Source organism: Cervus elaphus, chromosome 6 (genome assembly GCF_910594005.1).
Source record: "Cervus elaphus chromosome 6, mCerEla1.1, whole genome shotgun sequence".
NCBI lineage: Eukaryota > Metazoa > Chordata > Mammalia > Artiodactyla > Cervidae > Cervus > Cervus elaphus.
Window position 1 is genome coordinate 19,470,001 of NC_057820.1, and position 18,965 is coordinate 19,488,965.

The 18,965-nt window shown below is 38.3% G+C and overlaps 1 protein-coding gene across 1 annotated transcript; it reads left to right on the forward strand.

Moving 5' to 3' along the window:
- The first annotated feature begins 17,459 nt into the window (after positions 1 to 17,459).
- LOC122696628 (protein cornichon homolog 1-like) lies at positions 17,460 to 18,533 on the forward strand. Its single transcript, XM_043906885.1, has one exon. It carries the CDS (start codon positions 17,460 to 17,462, stop codon positions 18,018 to 18,020), a length of 561 nt encoding a protein of 186 aa, XP_043762820.1. The 3' UTR covers positions 18,021 to 18,533.
- Positions 18,534 to 18,965: the final 432 nt, after the last annotated feature.

Consider the following 18,965-nt stretch of genomic DNA (forward strand, 5'->3'; position numbering starts at 1 on the left):
GGTTTGTAAACGTTCCAGATCAAAACCATTTTCTGCAAAAAGGTTGGAACTGGTTGAATAAAAAGTAGGTTTTAAACAGTGACTTTTGTTTGTGTTGGATAATGTAAAGCTATCAACTTCATTTTGAGTTTTTGTTATATTAAAATGTTACAGTGCCCCATGATTTGGGAGATTTAAATAGAAAAATGTGCTCAGGTGTAATTCTTTGCCTCCAGCAGTTCAGTGTTTTAATTTTAGAGGATGATTTATCCCTATGTCTGACATTTTATAAAAGTTACACTTGCATACAGCACTAGGGTAAATGTTGATTTTTATACCATTTGTTTCCATATATTTGATACCACATTTAAAGTGCTATTCTCAGATCACTTTCAGGTATTATTTCTTGACCAAGATGAATATTTTCCTGTGCACTGGGCTCTGATTTGCATCCAAACTTGGTCAGAATTGAAAAACTCCCTTTATATAAATCTATTCATCAGCTTCATATTTTTTAGGTCTTTTATATTTCAGTCTGAACTCCTTGCCCTTCAAAATTGTTGAATAAGTTGAGGCTTTGCTGTTACTCAGAGAGGGGTGGTGGTGGTGGTGGTTTCCCTTTCTTTACATATCAATTTAGGTTCTCTTTGCCTGAATCCCAGGTCTTGCTTTTGTATAGCCCATCTTCCTGCTGAGGCCTTTGCATCTATAAAGGTCTGTTCCATCCTTGTAACTGAATTATCAGTGCTAGTTTGACTCAATAGAAAACTCAAGGTTTCCTTAAGAGGTCAGATGCTGTTTTGAATCTTCATCATATGAAATGCTTAGTGTTTTACCACTGTCGTCCGTGTTCTCCAGTTTCATGACTGTCTTGGGTTTGTTTCATCCATTGTGCTGAGCACTCAGTGGGTCCTGGCATTGTGTAAACATGCTCTTCAATTCTGGGAAATGTTACTGAGCTAGTCCTTCCACATGGCCCTTCACCACCCCAGTCTTTCTGTTCTCTGGAATTGTTATTTGGGTGTGAGCCCTGCGCATCCATTGCAGGTTGCTAATTATACTTCGAGCAATTTTACAACTTTGAGCTTTTTTTTTTTTTTCTTAAGGTTTTAAATTTCAATCAATTTCTAAGGCCACCCCTTCTAACCTGTTACTCCATGGGTTATCTTTTCTTCATCTCTAAGATTATTTGTAACTTTGAAAGTTTTGTTTCCTGCAAGATATTTTTCTTTTCTGTTGCTTTGGCCTCTGCGCTTCATCTTCCTCAAATATTTGGTGATCTTTAGCGCATATTTAGGAGTGGAGCATTTTAAAAGCTGCTTGGATGTGTGTGGGGCTGAGGGATGGGGAGGATGGGGACTTGTCAACCATGGGGTTCACTGCTAGGCAGTCAGGCTGTCTCATTGAGGAACCTCTTGATGCATTTCTCCCCCACTTCTTGGAGCTTATCACGTTCCCCAGAGAAGTGTTTTTTTTTTTTTTTTCCCATTCTGCTGCCTGGAGGGTAAAACTTGGCTGCCAATGTTCTGAGATCCCAGTGTTGGGAGAAACCTGAGGGAACTGAACAAGTAAAGCCCTTTCTAACTCCTTTGTTTTCATCACAGTATGCCTGTTCAAAGACCACCCTCCCTCACCTGCTCAGACAAGTTTCTGCCAGGATGAGTTCAGTTGTCCTGCAATACAGAGAGGATATGGAGGTTTAATTGCATGTCAACCAATCCTCTTTACCTCTATTTCCAGAGATAGCAGGGCTACCAACTGCTTAATAAGTCTTTGGAGGTTCTGTGATACAATTTGAATTACCCTCACTTGCCTGCTTAGTCAATTGCCATTTGTTCAAAAGCTTTGCAGTTTATATAATTCAGTAGTTTCTTTTTTATAGTTTGTTTTGATTTTTGACTGTATGACTTGTGGAATCTTAGTTCCCCGACCAGGGATTGAACCCATGCCCACTGACAATGAAAGTTGGGATTGCCAGTGGTAATCCAGTGGTTTGCTGGGAGATTGCCTCTTGTCCACTTTTTTTTGTCCTTAACGTGCATTTTTTTTAAACAACCAGTTTTTGCCAGGGACTGTTGCCAGCCCACTCTCCCCTTCCCCTGCTTTTTTAAGCACTGGGTTTTAGTAAGATTTCAGTAGAGACTAGAAGTGATAAGCAGCCTTTTTGTGTGTATGTGTGGTGATGAAAGGATTGGGGGAACCGAATGAGTCAGACAAGTACAAGTAGTTCAGTGCCCTTCTAAAGTTTGGCCAAAAAGTAAAGTTTACAGGTAGGTTGCTAGTTGAACATAGAACCAATCTCATTTACTTGCTGGACAGTGTTAGGAAGCTTTGATTTCACTTCTCCCATCAGTTTTGTAGACCTGTTAGAGCTGCTGATCCCATTTTCTATGCCTGTTGTCCTAATTCAGATTTTGATACCTTTTGATTGACTAGATGTCTGCTACCAGCTGAGTTAATTTCTCTTCCCGGGGTCCTGGGTTTTCTCCTTTGTCCCTTTTCTTCTCTTCAGTCTGTTTTACACGATTGCAAAGGTCTTGTTTACCACATTACTCTCCATTGGTATAGCGACTGCTTCATTGTTCTTTGTTGTATACAAGTTAGAATATAGTGTGTGGACACCTCTCCAGGTTCCATTTATGCTGAGATAATTTTGAAAGGTAATCTTACTAATAACGTTAGAATCTGATTATCAGTTCTTTGTGTTCTGTAGTTTATGTGTTTTGTTTTACTGCCTGGAAACGTTCTTTGAAGTTGTTACCTTCCACTTTAAAAGTACTGTATGTGTGCGGCCTTGAGGTATTGGGAATTTTAAAACAAGGACTGATTCTACTGTCCATCACCGTGTTTGTTTTTTCCTGAAATGTATAATGAGTTTATTTGGTTTAGAGTCAGATTAACCAGAAATGTAAAAACCTGGATCCATGTATAATGGATACACTGACATCTCAGTAAATTTATTTGGGTGCAGTTGACTTAATAGTGCAATTTTTCAGTGCACTAGTACTTAAGGATGACCCTAGATTTCATAAAGACTGGTTGTTACTACCTACCTTTGAAACAGTTGAGAAGAATGCATACTGATTTACCCTTTCTTCACTACAGGCCATATTTAGGAGTCTAACCTGAAATTTTGCATATGTAACATGATTCTAGCAAGATGAATATCCAGCTGTGTAAAATGAGTTTGCTTGGGCTATATATTGCTGTCAGTTGCCTATAATCTGAAAAGTAGCAGGGAAATTTATTATAATCTGTTGGTATTTAAAAAGAGGCTTGCAGCCAGTTTATATCAGAATCAGTATTGTTTGGAGGTGTCGCCTGGAGTTCTGTATTTCACACACATCGGGTGATCTTAGCTGCATAAGAGTTGTAAGGACTTGCTTTAAGATGGTTAGTTAAGGGTGCTGTTTTCATTTTTTGTATTTACTTCTATCTTGTATAAAGACAAAGGTTCATGTTTCATAAAACTTAACACCACTCAAGGATTTTAATCACAGACCCCAGGTCTAGCTTGAAAGAAGAAAACAGAGTTGGTGTTCTAAAGAGTGCCTGAGATGACAGCAGTAGGGTACAAAGTGGGGAAGGAGTGAGGTGGTGGGAGGAGGCGCATTCTATGGCCTGCATCTTGCCCCCTTGGTTTGTCACTAATCTCATTGATTCCATTTTTACGAATTGTTAATCAGCAACTCTTTAAAATTGAGTGTTGTCTAGAGTTGGGCTGATTACATATTGCCTTATTTGTTCATAAGCATCTTTTAGAATCTAATGAATGAGATGTAATTCCAACAGCCTCCAGTTATAAATGACTATAGTACGGGCTAAGTTGCTTCAGTTGTTTCTGACTCTGCTACCCTATGGACTAGCCCGCCAGGCTCCTCTGTCCATGGGATTCTCCAGGCATGAGTACTGGGAGTGGGTTGCCATGCCCTTCTCTAGGGGATCTTCCCGACTCAGGGATTGAACCCGTATCTCTTTGGTCTCCTGCATTGGCAGGCAGGTTCTGCACCACCGGCACTATCTGTAGCTTTGGATAAAGACTAGGGTCTAAGGGACTGTGTAATTTAGAAGACAGCAATGGGGTAACTGCTAAGTGTTTTTCCCCACTAAGCCCTATGAAGGCAGATAGTTTGGAGGGACAGAAAGAGCATGAAGAGGACTTGATAACATTATTTTACTATTTAAAAAAGGGTGAGATACTTCATAGGAATGAGATCCTAAGTGAGCAAGGTGTTCTTTGTTACAGCAGTCCAAGTCAGTTATTTTAGTTGTCATGGGAGGAATTCTTTACAGTCTTCAAAGAAAGTACAGACAGTAGGAAAGGTTCTATTCATTAAACATGGATATTAGGGTTACTGGATTCTATTTTGAGAAACTTAGATAAGTCGCTTAGGAAGATAGTTTATTTCAAGGTATACATTTTATTTATGTAGGCATATTGTTTTATTTTAGAATTTGAAGGCAAGGTTACTTCCTGAATTATTAAAAATTTCTCTTAAAACACTAGAAGAAACTTAAGAGGTCTGTTAGTGCCAGTACCTAAATGTGACATTTAATATGTCATGGAAAGCTTATGCTTTTGAATAAATAAATACTTGAGGAAAGTAAGTATAATTGGCCCCTTTTTGTATGGATAGCCCTGATTACATAGAGCTTTATCACATATTTAGAAAACATTTGCCAATCTCAGACTGGGGAAGTGGTACCCTTTTTAAAAGAAATTGGAAGAGTGGGTTAGTTACGAGATTGGCTATGGCAATAAAGAAAACTTCGAAATGCTCAGACATTTGTTGTAAATGGCTTCTCCAATCATTGATAAAGCATGCTACTACTAATCAATTAGTTACATGTATTAAGGCCTATCAGCATGTCATTTTTTAAGAACCTGGTTGATTTGATTTTAAACCCAACGTGATGTTCTCTGTACCATCTGACATTTCCAGGCATACTTTCCCTAAGCAAATTCTGTTGGAACCAAGTGTTTCCAGTTCTAGGAGTCTACTTCTAGAGTCTTCATATGGGCTTTAATGGGGTTTTGATTTGCACTAAACTTCCTTTTCTGACAAGATTACTCATGTTCAAATGACAATGTCGTGCTTTTGTTTTACAATTAAACTCTTACAGCAGTCATGCATTTTTTGCACTGTCTTTTTTCTTTTTTTTAATTTAAGCTTCCCCTCTTGGGTGAGTTTCTTGAAATTACTTTCTTAGTTGAAAAGGTAAGGCAACTACCGTCAAGTCAAAAAGGACATAATGTTAAATGATGGGATTTTATGCATAACTGGTTAAATAATATTAAAGTTGAGATTATGATGGACTAAAAAAGGGCAATTTCCAGTTTTCTCCAGGATGTTATGAGAAAGGATGCCTGCAATAGGAGTAATCTCTATGGGGATGTTCAGTCTTTGCCCTCACCTGGGCTTGCTGTCAGATTGTGGTGAAACCACCAAAAGGCCTGGGAATGCATTTAATATCTTTGCAGACTTACACATTTTTCAAAAAATGGCAAATTAGAGGTGTGCAGTAATGTTAACCAAGATACTTGTAGTCAATGTAAACACAGAAGAAGCCTAGCTGTTATTTCATTATATTCCTATGTTTGTGTCCTCTGAGGACTCCGTTCAGGGGTTGTGGGGGTCTCATTGTGCTGGCCTGCAAAGAGAGAGGTTGCCATTATTGTGTGGGGCATGGTACTGAACAGGTGCTTCCCCTCAAATGAACTCTTTCTTTAACCAGCTTGTGATTTGTCTAAATGCAGGCTGGAATTAAATCATGCATTCTGTAGTTCTAGGTTCTGCTAACATTCTATAAAGAGATAGTGAACTTTCAAAAGTTAAAATAATTCTCAGACTTATTAGAATGTGTGGGACATTCTGTCTAGTTATTTTTTAAATTCTTGTTTAGTATATTCAGTGGAATAGATATCAAATGAATGCTTCCTGAGGTTCTGCTCTGTCATTTGCCCTGTGATGTTGGGCAAATAAAATTTTAACTCCTCCAACAAGCATCAGTTTTTCCAGCTGTAAAATTTGATCTTCTTTAGGAGGTATGTGCAAAGTGGTTTGATGGTGGTTCTCAGCTTCATACCAAAAGTGGTCAGGCTTGAGGGGAGTAGACACACGTAATTGTCCACCGTGATGGGAATGAGTGCCCTTTGCGAGGCTTGCTTGGGCACATGCAGGGACTCCCTGCTTTTGCTTCTGTCACTCTTCTGGAGTTTCTTGCTATGAGGTTCCATGTAGCAGCCCTGTGATTTTCGTGAGTGATGCACAAAGATGAGATAAGCAGGAGGGGGGAGTTAGGGTAGGCTAAAGGCAGTTCTAGGTTATGGAATAGTCGAAATAAGCCATTTTGAAATAAGCAGTTTCCTGGGGAAAAGAAACATATATAGTTAAGAGCTTCAGGATTTAAAATTTGAGGTGTTTGCATGATACCCATGTGAGTGTCTCCAGTAGAAAATCATTTGTGATTCAGAAGGAAGGTTATTGCCAGAGGAGGCAGTGCCGTGGGAGTGAATAAAAACACCCCGGATAGTGTGGAAAAGGAAGAGACCTGAAGGCTGAGCTCTCTGCAGGTCCTCTGAATGGATGCATGTGTGCATGACTGAACTCCCCAGGTCTAGCCCACTTTCTCCACTCACACAGCCAGCGGTGTCATTTGTTTATCCTCACTCCTCTTAACGACATTAGCCGGATGGAGGCTGGCAAGTTAACCTGTGCTTCAGTTTTCTTATCTGTAAGATGGGAAGAATATTGTGTACCTCAAGGTTGTGAGGATTAAATTAAAAAGTAAACAGTACTGGCACATCAGTGGTCAGTAACGTTAACGGGACTGCCTTTACCTGTTGAGATAACTTTGATTTCCAGTAGGGTCCAGTTCCCATCCCTCTTAATGATTGGAGCCAGTGATGATCATTATCTTTCTTGTATTTATTCCCTGCCACACAATTACCATTTAAGTAGATGGTATTTTAGCGTGTTTATGATCTTTATGGGTCTTGCCTTCTCAACTGAAACGTAAGCTTCCCTTAACATCAGGACCACTTCTCACACTTGTGTATACAGCCATTCATTTCTTAAACACTGGTTATCTCTATCAGTATGGTGAAGTCGCTCAGTCATGTCCGTCTCTGCATAACTTAGAATAAATCCTAATGTTCTAGGACTGTTTTGGTGCTGAGTAGGAACTCAATACTTGAACCCACAAATGAAAAATCTAAGATTATCTAAATATTTGTTCCTTTCTACTTGGGTATATTGTGACAGGTGTAGCACAGATAGCAGGGAAACACTCCTTACTAAATGAGTGCTTTCCTTCTTCCTGGCACCTTTCAAGAATTGGTAAAAAATACACATCATCGGGAAAACAAACTCAGACTGCCTGGGGAAACGCATTCTGTGAGACTTGCTTCCTGGAACCAGGGTGATGACCTGTACTTTAAACAGTGCAAGTGGAGAAGAGGTTGCAAAGGCATGTAGTAACATAATAACATGTAGCATAATATTCAGGCTTCTGGCTCTTGGCATCTCAATATGTGAAACTGAGGGCGGGGTGGTGGTTAGATGAGGTGATCTTTAAGTTCCATGTCTTCAAGCAATAAGTATGCTAGTATTCACTGGCAATCAGTGAAGCATTGTTTTATGAAATGGCAACCCACTCCAGTACTCTTGCCTGGAAAATTCCATGGACAGAGGAGCCTGGTAGGCTACAGTCCGTGGGGTCGCAAAGAGTTGGACACGACTGAGCGGCTTCACTTAACTATACATTGTTTTATACATAATTAGTATAAGTTGCAGAAATATTAGGTAAATTTTATAGGGCTCAAAAATAATGCCAGCAAAACTAGTGACAACATCTCTTACAAAACTTCAGAATCCTATCTCTACCCTCCAGAAACAACTACTAACCTGGCCCAAAGCAAAATAGTACTGATATGTTGTCTGGCCCACAATTAAGCAGTCAGATAATATACTCTGAGTTAAATGTGCGTTTCATGGCTATATACTTCATTCAGTACTTGACTCAGTAAAATCTCAGCTAACTATGTGATCTTAAATTTAACTGCTATTTTCTCATCTGCAAAGTAAAGATAAAGCTATGTCTAAGCCTAGACAGCATATTTAAAAGCAGAGACATTACTTTGCTGACAAAGGTTCATATAGACAAAGCTATGGTTTTTCCAGTAGTCATGTACTGATGTGAGAGTTGGACCATAAAGTCTGAGGGCTGAGGAACTGATGCTTTTGAACTGTGGTGCTGGAGAAGACTTGAGAGTCCCTTGGATTGCAAGGAGATCAAAGCTGTCAAATCTTAAAGGAAATAAACCCAGAATATCATTGGAAGGACTGATGCTGAAGATGAAACTCCAATACTTTGGCCACCTGATGCGAAGAGCCAACTCACTGGAAAAGACTTTGATGCTGGGAAAGATTGAAGGCAGGAGAAGAAGGGGATGACAGAGGATGAGATGGCTGGATGGCATCAATGGACGTTCTGAGCAAACTCCAGGAGATAGTGAAGGACAAGGAAGCCTGGCATGCTGCAAGTCCATGGGGTTGCAAAGAGTTGGACATGACTTAGCGACGGAACAACAACATTAACATAGCACTTATGTGCTTAGAACTACTGTTTTATGTGCTTTACATTATACTAACAATATAATCGTTTTTACCTCTTCATGTCATTGAAACAACTCTCCCCCAAAGCACTTACTACATTATGTTGGACTGTATTTTCCCCCCTCTGGGTATAAATTACAGAAACTCCAAAAATTTCTAACATTGAAATTGCTTTAATAAAAAATATTTGGTGAATGGAAATGTGATATTGTGCTGGAGGAATTGGGATCTATTTATAATGGTGAAATTAGATCATTATTAGGATTAAAATGAGTTCTCTAGTAGTCAGGAACTTCTGATCTTTATTCTTCCCCACGAGTCACTATGACTTTTATGATTTTAAGGCTGACTTTATGAGACTTCTGTGGCCATCCAGTGGTTAAGACTCCACACTTCCACTGCAGGGGGCATGGGGTTGATCCCTGGTCAGGGGACCAAGATCCCGCATGTTGTTCAAACAAACTAACAACAACAGAAACCTACCTCAGACCTCATGATCCCACTTAAGACACAACTCATGAAACCTTGTTGACCAACTGTAAAGAAGTTGAGTGTTTTGGTTTTTAGAAATCTTAGTAATTCATAGTTATTGAATGAGTGTATCACTCGAAAAAAAAAAAAAGCTCTTGGTGTGGTAAAACAGAAGACATGACCTGTGACTTATTTGAGAAATGACAAAGTTTTCTATTTTATTTTTTAACACTTTACCCCCCAAAAATACCTAGTATACACAACAGTTTGAATTTTCACTTCAATGAAAGAGTGTGTAAAAGAGGTGATGTCTATCTGGACTGTACTCATGTAAAGATTCTCATTAAAAAAAATTATTTGGCTGCACCAGGTCTTAGTTGCAGCACGTAGGATCTTTGATCTTTGTTGCAGCATGTGGGATCTTTAGTTGTGACGTGCAGACTCTTAGTTGTGGCATGTGGGATCTAGTTCCCTGACCAGGGGTCGAACCCGGACCCCCTGTATTGAGAGTCCAGTCTTAGCCACTGGACTACCAGGGAAGTCCCAAGATCAGGAAATTTTAAGGTCAGGGTCATTTCTGAGTAAAGAGTAAGATGATGGGAATTTAGTCAATGCCATAAGTGGAATCATCTTTTCTATTAAGTAGTAATTAACCCTTAAATAGCATTTACTATGGGGTAGACAACTCTGTGTGGTATTATTAACTCCATTTTAAAGATGAAAACAGCACCAAACATAACCATCTTGTCTAAAGTCACCTCTATGGGATGTGGCAGAGGGCAGAAGTGAAACTTGGCCGTCTGATCCCAGGGTTTGTGCTCGGAACAGTAACAGAAAAGTAGTGGAGCGATGGTGATAGCAAAAACAACCCCCCACCGCTCAGACCAAATGGGGTTACAGAGAGAGAAGAGACACCAAAGAGACAAGGAAATACTTCCAACCCCCTCTTCCTCCATTCCTCCTACCACTGTGTCGTCCGCGTCACCAGGGAAGCCCTCCTACCACTAGAGAATGCTTTTGTCATTGTTGGCGGTAGAACTCTATAATTATATATATAACAATTTATTGGTACCCACTGGGGGTGGGGAGAAGGGTCAAGTCGGGATAACGTTTGTACTTAAAAGAATGATGATGATTGAAAGGAAAATTGCCATGCTGATGATTATGATCTTTTTGCAGTGTTTCCGCCATATCCTCCTAAGAATCTGTATTGTTTGGGGGGATTCTTTGGCCTGAAATAAAAAAAAACAAATTTCATGATTTCTTCTGATTTCTGGATTAATGTGTACCCTACAATATATATTAGGACTATTTAGAAGAATGGATTTAATTTGATTTTGATCAGTCACAAAGTCTCAATAGGTCTGAGCAGCTGTTCTAAAACGATGCACCAAGATTCCTTATGGTGTTCAGCTGTAGTTTTATTGGCTTTGTAAATTTTTGACCTTTAAAAGTTACTCTCTGAACTCCAGTTTCCTCATCTTCATGAATTTTACAAGCGTCACTCTCCCTTACAACTCTATTTAAAATTGCTAACTCATCTCCATTCCAGCAGCCCTTTTCCCTCTCAATACATTATTTTTTCCCAAAGTACTTACCTCTCCTCTAACAATATGTAAATTTTACTTTTATTGTTTGTTGAGAATGTAAGCTCTATGAAGGCAGGGATTTTTGTCTGTTTCTTTCACTGCTATAGTCCCAACAGTGAACCAACAATATACAGCAGGTGTTTAGTTAATATTTGTTGAAAAAAAAGAATGACTAAATCTGTTTATTAAATAAGGATAATAGTACTTGCCACAGAGTAGCCCAGATTGTGAGAGTTGACCAAGATAGTGAATACAGTATATCAAGACTGGATATACAAATAAATTATGCTATTATTCATATTTTGAGGGATAATGAGATGGATTTCCTTAAGTATAATACAAAAAGTTTCATATCTTCACCTAATTAACCTAAACAAAATAGCTCACTTTTATTAACTATTATTAAAATTATTGAAAGAATTCAAGGAGCGATGACGAGAAATGAAACATGGCCATGCAAAATTATAAAATTCTTCTGCCCACTCCCCTGAAGTAAGCTTTATTGTTTTCATTTGGTCCACTCCTTTTTGTTTTTAAAATACATGTGACCGCTTTTCATCTAGTCATGATACAAGTGGATTGCTTGATGCTTACATGGATTCCTGCTGTCCTCCACCTGGATGAGGAAAACTATCCTATCTCGGTTATCTTCCTTCATGCATCAGGTCTGCTGCTTTAGTCTCGGTGTACAGTGATTTTCCAGGAACAAAATGCTTCCAGTGCTTACTGTAAGTGCCATGAGTCCCGGCATGCCACTCAGATGGCCTCATGACTCTAGTTTATGACAAGTTACGGGAGCCCAGGTTTGTACATCCAAGATGATGTTGATTATTCCCAAAGATGTGGAGTATGGAAGCTAGCGACTAGGTGTACTCTCCAATGTGTTAAAATGCTTTAGGTGCAGGTACCATAGGATGTGCATTATATGTATTTCTGCACGATACTATGTAATACTTATAATAACCTTAGATTAATATTCCTGTTTTACAGTGTTGAAGGAAAATGAGGCTCAGAAAGGTTGAAGTTACTTGCCTCAGATTTAGAGAAAGTGATGGAGCTGGAATTCAGATCTAGAATTGTGTGACTCTATACTGCCTTGTGTAGAAATATTGAATTAAGGTATAAATGGGCTTTACATTCTTCTCTTGGATTATTCTCTTTTATTAGTGTAACATGCATGTACAGTTTGGGCAGTCAGAATCCTATAAGGCGTGTGAGTAAAAAGCGCCTTCTCCTGTCCTTTCCACCCCAACCCTATTTTTCAGAGGTAATCACTTTCAGCTCTTGTTTGTGTGTTTTGTTAGTTGCTGTATCCCCATTACCCGGAACAGTGGTTCTCACCTGGGGATGCTTGTGCCTTCCCGAGAGCACTGGGCAATATCAGGAGACATTTTTGCCTGTCATGAATGTAGGGGGTGCTACTGGGTGTCTAATGGCTAGGAGCCAGGAATGCTGTTGAACATCCTACAAGGCCTAGGGCAGTCCGAAGTGTGCCATGGTTGAGAAACCCTGACCTAAAACAGTGTCTGACATATAGTGGGTGATCAGTAAATACTTGCTCAATACATCTCATTTAGCTGTTTATTTTTTCCTGGGCTCTTCCTGGACCAGGGATTTGTCCCCTGCATTGCCAGGCAGATTCTGAACCACTGGACCACCGGGGAAGTCCCTTCTGCTTTATCTTGGAAGTTCCACACGGAGTCTTTTGATCTGCTCCAGTGGGTTTTGGTTGGGGTCCAGGTTTGCTGTACCTAAAGCTTTAATCTTCAGATCTTTCTTCACCAGTATTCTGGGCATGCCCTTTCTCTTGTGTTTGCCTCCTGTGTTTTCAATCTCATTTCTTTTCATTTCTTGATTTATTCCCTCTTGTTGGTGAAAAATTTCTTCTGAAAATTTCTTAGGGTGACTGGGAGGTAAGTTTCTGAAAATTTACATGCCTAGAAATGTCCTTATTCTACCCTTACATTGAGTTGGTAATTTGGTTATATAAATCTAGTGTGGAAATCATTTTCTTTCAGAATTCTGAAAGCATTCCTTCTTTTTTCTTTAGCACACCTATACTGTTTTTGCAAAATCTGTTGCTATTCTAATTGCCAAGTCTTTTTCTTTCTCCATCTGAAAGCCTTCAGAATTCTCTCTTCCTTTTTAACATTCTATAATTTCAAGATTATATGCTTTGCTATGGTCCTTTTTTGTTGTTCATTGAATCTGTAAATTCACGTTATTTGTTTTAGGAATTTTTCTTGTATTAATCTGGTTTTCTCTCCTCTGATTCCTTCATTTCCTTTTCCTGAAATTCCTGTTATTCATATGTTGGATCTCTTAGACTACCCTCTTTCTTCTCTCTCTTTTTTTGCTCTACTCTCTGATAGAATATCTCAACTTTATATTTCAATAATTCTATTTAATTTAAAAATTTTACTACTGTTTTAATTTCCAAAAGATCTTTTTGTTTTATGAATAAGTTTTTATATAGTTTTCCATTCTGTTTTCAGAGTTGTATTATATTCTGTTATTTCTCCCAGGACATTAGAGAGTTCTTTTTCTTCTTTTTAAGTACGGTTGATTTACAATATTGTGTTAGTTTCAGGTATATACCACAGTGATTCAGTAATATATACATATCTTTTCAGATTCTTTTCCCTTATAGGTTATTACAAAACATTGAGTATAGTTCTCTGTGCTATATAGTAGGTTATTGTTGGTTATGTATTTTATAGAGAGGAGTATGTATATGTTAATCTCAAACTCCTAATTTGTCCTTCTCCCCTAGAGAGTATTATTATTAACAGTTTATTTTTTTCCCATGCCACGCAGCATATGGGATCTTAGTTCCCCAACCAAGGATCTAATCTGTGCCCCCTGCACTGGAAGTACAATCTTAACGAGTGGACCACTAGGGAAGTTAGAGGTTTTTTGTTTTATAATGAAGCTTTCTTTTGCTTCTGCATCATCTGTTTTGTCTGAGTTTCTTTTTTTCCTGTTTACTTTTATTTATTTTTTTTATTATAGAGATTTTTCTCAAATATCTCATGATCTGTATTGTTGATTTTACTAAGGTGATGGTTGGAAACTCAGTATGAGTGAGTGAGGGGTATCATTTGGTGAGTTTCACTATAGGGTAATCTGGTGCACATCTGACCGTTTCATTGGGGGAATGCCTCAATACCTGTAGGTTAGTATCTGTAGGTCTTTTTTCCTTGGTCTAGTCAGTTTTCTTAGGGAGGAATCCTCTAATCTCCTGCTGAGTGAAGCTGACTGGGAATCAGGTTGGAGAGTGGTCACCATATTCTGGGTGCACGTTTTTCACTAAGTTCACCTAATTTCAATATGATGGTCACTCTGGCCTTAACTGCACCTGGTATCTGAATTTAAAATCTCTTAGATCTGTTGTCTTTAGATAATACAATTTATTATCCTTTGTCAGTGATAAGGAGAGGAAGCAGAGTGGTTGTAAAAAGCAGGGAGGGGACTCTACAGGTAACTTGTTCCTTTTAAAAACTTTATACTCAAGTCACTTCAAAGGCCCATACTGCTTTTATTTTATTTTATTTTATTTTGATGGATGTGTGTATTTTATTTATTTATTTTTTCATTTATTTTTATTAGTTGGAGGCTAATTACTTTACAATACTGCTTTTAGAAGTACCATGTGTCTACTTTTAGAAGTACCATGCGTGTCCAGTTGCTGATCCTTTCCAAGGTTTTATGGCCTGGATCAATTTGCATCTTAATATCTTCTGCTACTATAAGCTTGTGTTTTCAGCTTTCACTGCTTGAATTGAAGCTATTAAATACAAAGAACCAAAATTTTTTCTAGCTCCCAAAATTTTGACATTTCTTTCCTGTTATTCTTTTTCTAAAAAATCCTAGTGGTTTATACATTAAAATTTGTAACTGTTGTTTTACTTATCATTTTATGGACTTTTGAGAGCATACCAAGAAAAATGTATATGTTTAATCTGCTAGGTTCAAATCCATGACCCATATTTATCTGTAGGCAGACTGACAGAAAGCTTATTGTCCTAGTTTTTGTTAAAAAAAATCTGCTTTTTAAGTACATTTAGTAGAATCTTTTACAAAAAGATTCAGAGAAGAGAGAGAGAAGATTAATTTAGATAGCCAAAAACAGAGGATTTAGTGAGAATGATTATATGATATCTGTGTGAAAATAACCTGAGAACAATTATAAAATACTTCAGTGAAATTTCATCTTGTTTTGAGCTGCTTCTACTCAACTGGCTTCAAAGAGAAAGTAATTTTTTCCCATGTAATCATGAAAATACAATGTATACATAAAAGTGGGATTCTTGGAAGGGAAGGCAAAAAGTCTCAACTTTTTTTGCCAAAACTTTCTGGGATTTAGATATTGCTTCTTTTCTGACAAGAAAGATACATGATATAACCCAATAGAAAAAGTAAAAGGTCCAGTGATATAGTGGATTATGTAACTATAACCTTGCCCCTTTGTGTGGGTGTGCTCAGTCGTGTGATTCTTTGTGACCCCATGGACTGTAGCTCACCAGGCTCTGCTGTCCATGGGATTCTCCAGGCAAGAATAGTAGAGTGGGTTGCCATTTCCTCCTCCAGGGGATCTTCCCCACCCAGGAATCAAACCTGTGTCTCCTACACTGGCAGGTGGATTCTTTACCACTGAGCCTCCTGGGAAGCCTGCCACTATTACGACTCAAAAATGCTAGATAATATATTAAGTTGGCCTAAAAATGTGCCAACCTAATATTAACTTATTAACCAACAATAACTTATGGAAAAACCCAAATGAACTTTTTGGTCAACCCAATATAAGAAGCAAACTTAAATGCCTAGCTGGGCTTGGAAGAAAGTAAGAGAAAGGTCAAGAGCAGGAACCTAAGGAAGCAGCAAGAAGCTGCACGGATGGCACAGCTCCCCTGGATTCGGGAAGGTGATGATGCTGGCTTCTACCATGCAGGCAGGGCTTAGGGTCTTAGTGGTCACGGGGACAGTGGGCTAAGCCTTGGGCTCACATGAGGAGAGCAATGAAGGTACTCAATGTCTATCCTTCTGGTTGACTAGGCTCAGCATTCTCTCTCACCCTGTATCCAATCTGTCAGCAACTCTAATTCACGCCACCTTCAAAATAAATCCAGAGTCCAACCACTTCTCACCACCTATACTGAAGTCAATATTCACTCGGTGTTACCTATACCTTTAGTACTTTACATACTTTAAAATGTTAATTTTATGTTATGTGAATTTTATATCAATTACCAAAAAAAAAAAAAAAAGATTCTGCCCTGCATTAGAAATCAGATTAAGGATATAAGCTTCCTATTCAACCTAGCTGAATGGCTTCAAGGTAGTTGGCCTTTTAACCTGAGAGGGAGGCATGAGCAACAAAGCAAATAACCAGGCTTTAGAACTTCAGAAATACGTCTGGGAAAGAACTTTACATACGTCTACAGGCCCTTGGAAATGATTAGATGCAAAAGAAGTCAACTAAGTTTTGAATGAAATTATAAATAAACCAAAAACTGGTCCTTTAAAAAGATCAAACAAGAAAAAACAAAAGCTTGCAGTGTGGTTGCCAGAGAAAAGACATGTAGGAGAATGGACAAAATACATAAAACCATTTTTACTAATTTTTCCATCAGGAGCAAAAGTATTTCAGACATTACTATTTCTATTCAATATATTACTGGAGGTCCTAGCTAATGTACTGATAGTAAGAAAAGAAGAAAGAAAGAACAAAAGAGAGAGAGAGAGAAAAAAAAGAAGGAAGGACAGAAAGAAGGATGGAAAGAAAGAAAAAAAACAAAATATATATTGGAAAGGATGAAAAAAATCCAGTCATTTTTTACATATTATCAATTCAGTTCAGTTGCCCTGTCGTGTCTGACTCTCTGTGATCCTATGGATTGCAGCACACCAGGATTCCCTGTCCATCACCAACTCCCGGAGCTTGCTCAAACTCATATCCATTGAGTCAGTGATGCCATCCAACCATCTCATCCCCTGTCATCCCCTTCTCCTCCTGCCTTCAATCTTTCCCAGCATCAGGGTCTTTTGCAATGAGTCAGATCTGCACATCAGGTGGCCAAAGTATTGGAGCTTCAGCTTCAGCATCAGTCCTTCCAATGAATATTCAGGACTGATTTCCTTTAGGATTCACTAGTTTGATCTCCTTGCAGTCCAAGGGACTCTCAAGAGTCTTCTCCAACACCACAGTTCAAAAGCATTGATTCTTGGGCACTCAACTTTCTTTATGGTCCAACTCTCACATCCATACATGACTACTGGAAAAATCATAACTTTGACTACACGGAACTTTGTCAGCAAAGTATGTCTCTGCTTTTTAATATTCTGTCTAGATTTGTCATAGCTTTTGTCATAGGAGCAAGTGTCTTTAATTTCATGACAGCATTCACCATCTGCAGTGATTTTGGAGCCCCCAAAAATAAAGTCTGTCACTGATTCCATCATTTCCCTATCTATTTTCCATGAAGTGATGGGACTGGATGCCATGATCTTAGTTTTTTTATAGAACTGTGATATAGAAAATGAAAATAATTTTTTAGACAAACAGTATTACCATAAAAAAGAGTTCAGCAGGTCTTGGGAATTAGACCAGTATGCAAAAATTGACTGTGTTCCTATTAACCAAAAAATTTTTTTTAATGTAGTTTAAAAATATAAAATAACAACAAAAACAGGTATCAAGAAATAAATCTCACAAAAGTTGTACAAGATCCTTATGGAAAAAATTATAAAAGTCAAAAGATTTTGAAAGAGACTTAGAAAAAGAGACATAGCATGTTCAGAGATGGGAAAACAGTATTTTAAAGGTATTAGCTCGGCGTGGGCTGTGGCCGTGGGAAGTGAATGGTTTTACCCAGAGGGCCCTGCGCGGCCCTTCTGCGCTGGCACCGGCGCTGCTCCCTTCTCCCCGGCCGTGGCCTTCACGTTCGCGGCCTTCTGCTATATGCTGGCGCTGCTGCTCACCGCCGCGCTCATCTTCGCCGTTTGGCACATTATAGCATTTGATGAGCTGAAGACTGATTACAAGAATCCTATAGACCGGTGTAACACCCTGAATCCTCTTGTCCTTCCAGAGTGCCTCATCCATGCTTTCTTCTGTGTCATGATTCTTTGTGCAGCAGAGTGGCTTACACTGGGTCTCAATATGCCCCTCTTGGCATGTCATATTTGGAGGTACATGAGTAGACCAGTGATGAGTGGACCAGGACTCTATGATCCTACAACGATCATGAATGCAGATATTCTAGCATATTGTCAGAAAGAAGAATGGTGCAAATTAGCTTTTTATCTTCTAGCATTTTTTTACTACCTATATGGCATGATCTATGTTTTGGTGAGCTCTTAGAACAACGCTTAGAAGAATTGGTCCAGTTAAGTGCATGCAAAAAGCCACCAATGAAGGGATTCTATCCAGTAAGATCCTGTTCCCAAGAGTAGCCTATGGAATCTGATCAGTTACTTTAAAAATGACTCCTTATTTTTTAAATGTTTCCACATTTTTTGCTTGTGGAAAGACAGTTTTCATATGTTATAGTCAGATAAAGAATTTAAATGGAATTATGTATAAATTAATATAAAATGATACCTCTGGTGTTGACAGATTTGAACTTGCACTCCTTAAGGAACAACCATAATCCCTTGAATGATTGCATTAATTACTGACTGTCATTAGTCCATTGGAAGCTTTCGTTTATAGGAACTTGTAGGGCTCATTTTGGTTTTATTGAAATGCCATTTAATTATAAATTAACTGTAGATATCAGGTGCTTCTGATGAACTGAAAATATGTATCTGACCTGTGGGAAACTTCATGGGTTTCCTTATCTATCATGTAGGTGATTATATATGGATGCATTAAGAAACCAAGAGTGGGATATTTTTCCGCTTGGACTTGAAATACTACCCCTGTATTTTGCATGAATGAGACATTTCCCCATATTTCCACCAGAGTAATATACTTGCTTTAATTCTTAAGCATAAGTGAACATGATACAAAAATATATGCTGACTTACTTGTGAAGAAGGCATTTAAAGCTATTTTAAATATGTTTTAATTTGTGAGACTTATTAAGAAATTGGTTACTAAATGTTCTAATCTGGTGGTAAAGGTATTCTTAAGAATTTGCAAGTACTTTAGATTTTCAAAACCGAATGAGAGAGAACATTGTATAACCATCCTGCTGTTCCTTTAGTGCAATACAATAAAACTCTGAAATTAAGAAAAAAAATAAAGGTATTAGTTCTCATACTAATGTCATTCCAACTAATATCCCAACATTTCTTCTGTGTG

Bases quoted from the DNA above. Each gene is read 5' to 3' on its own strand.
- LOC122696628 (XM_043906885.1), top strand. From the start codon at position 17,460: ATGGGAAAACAGTATTTTAAAGGTATTAGCTCGGCGTGGGCTGTGGCC.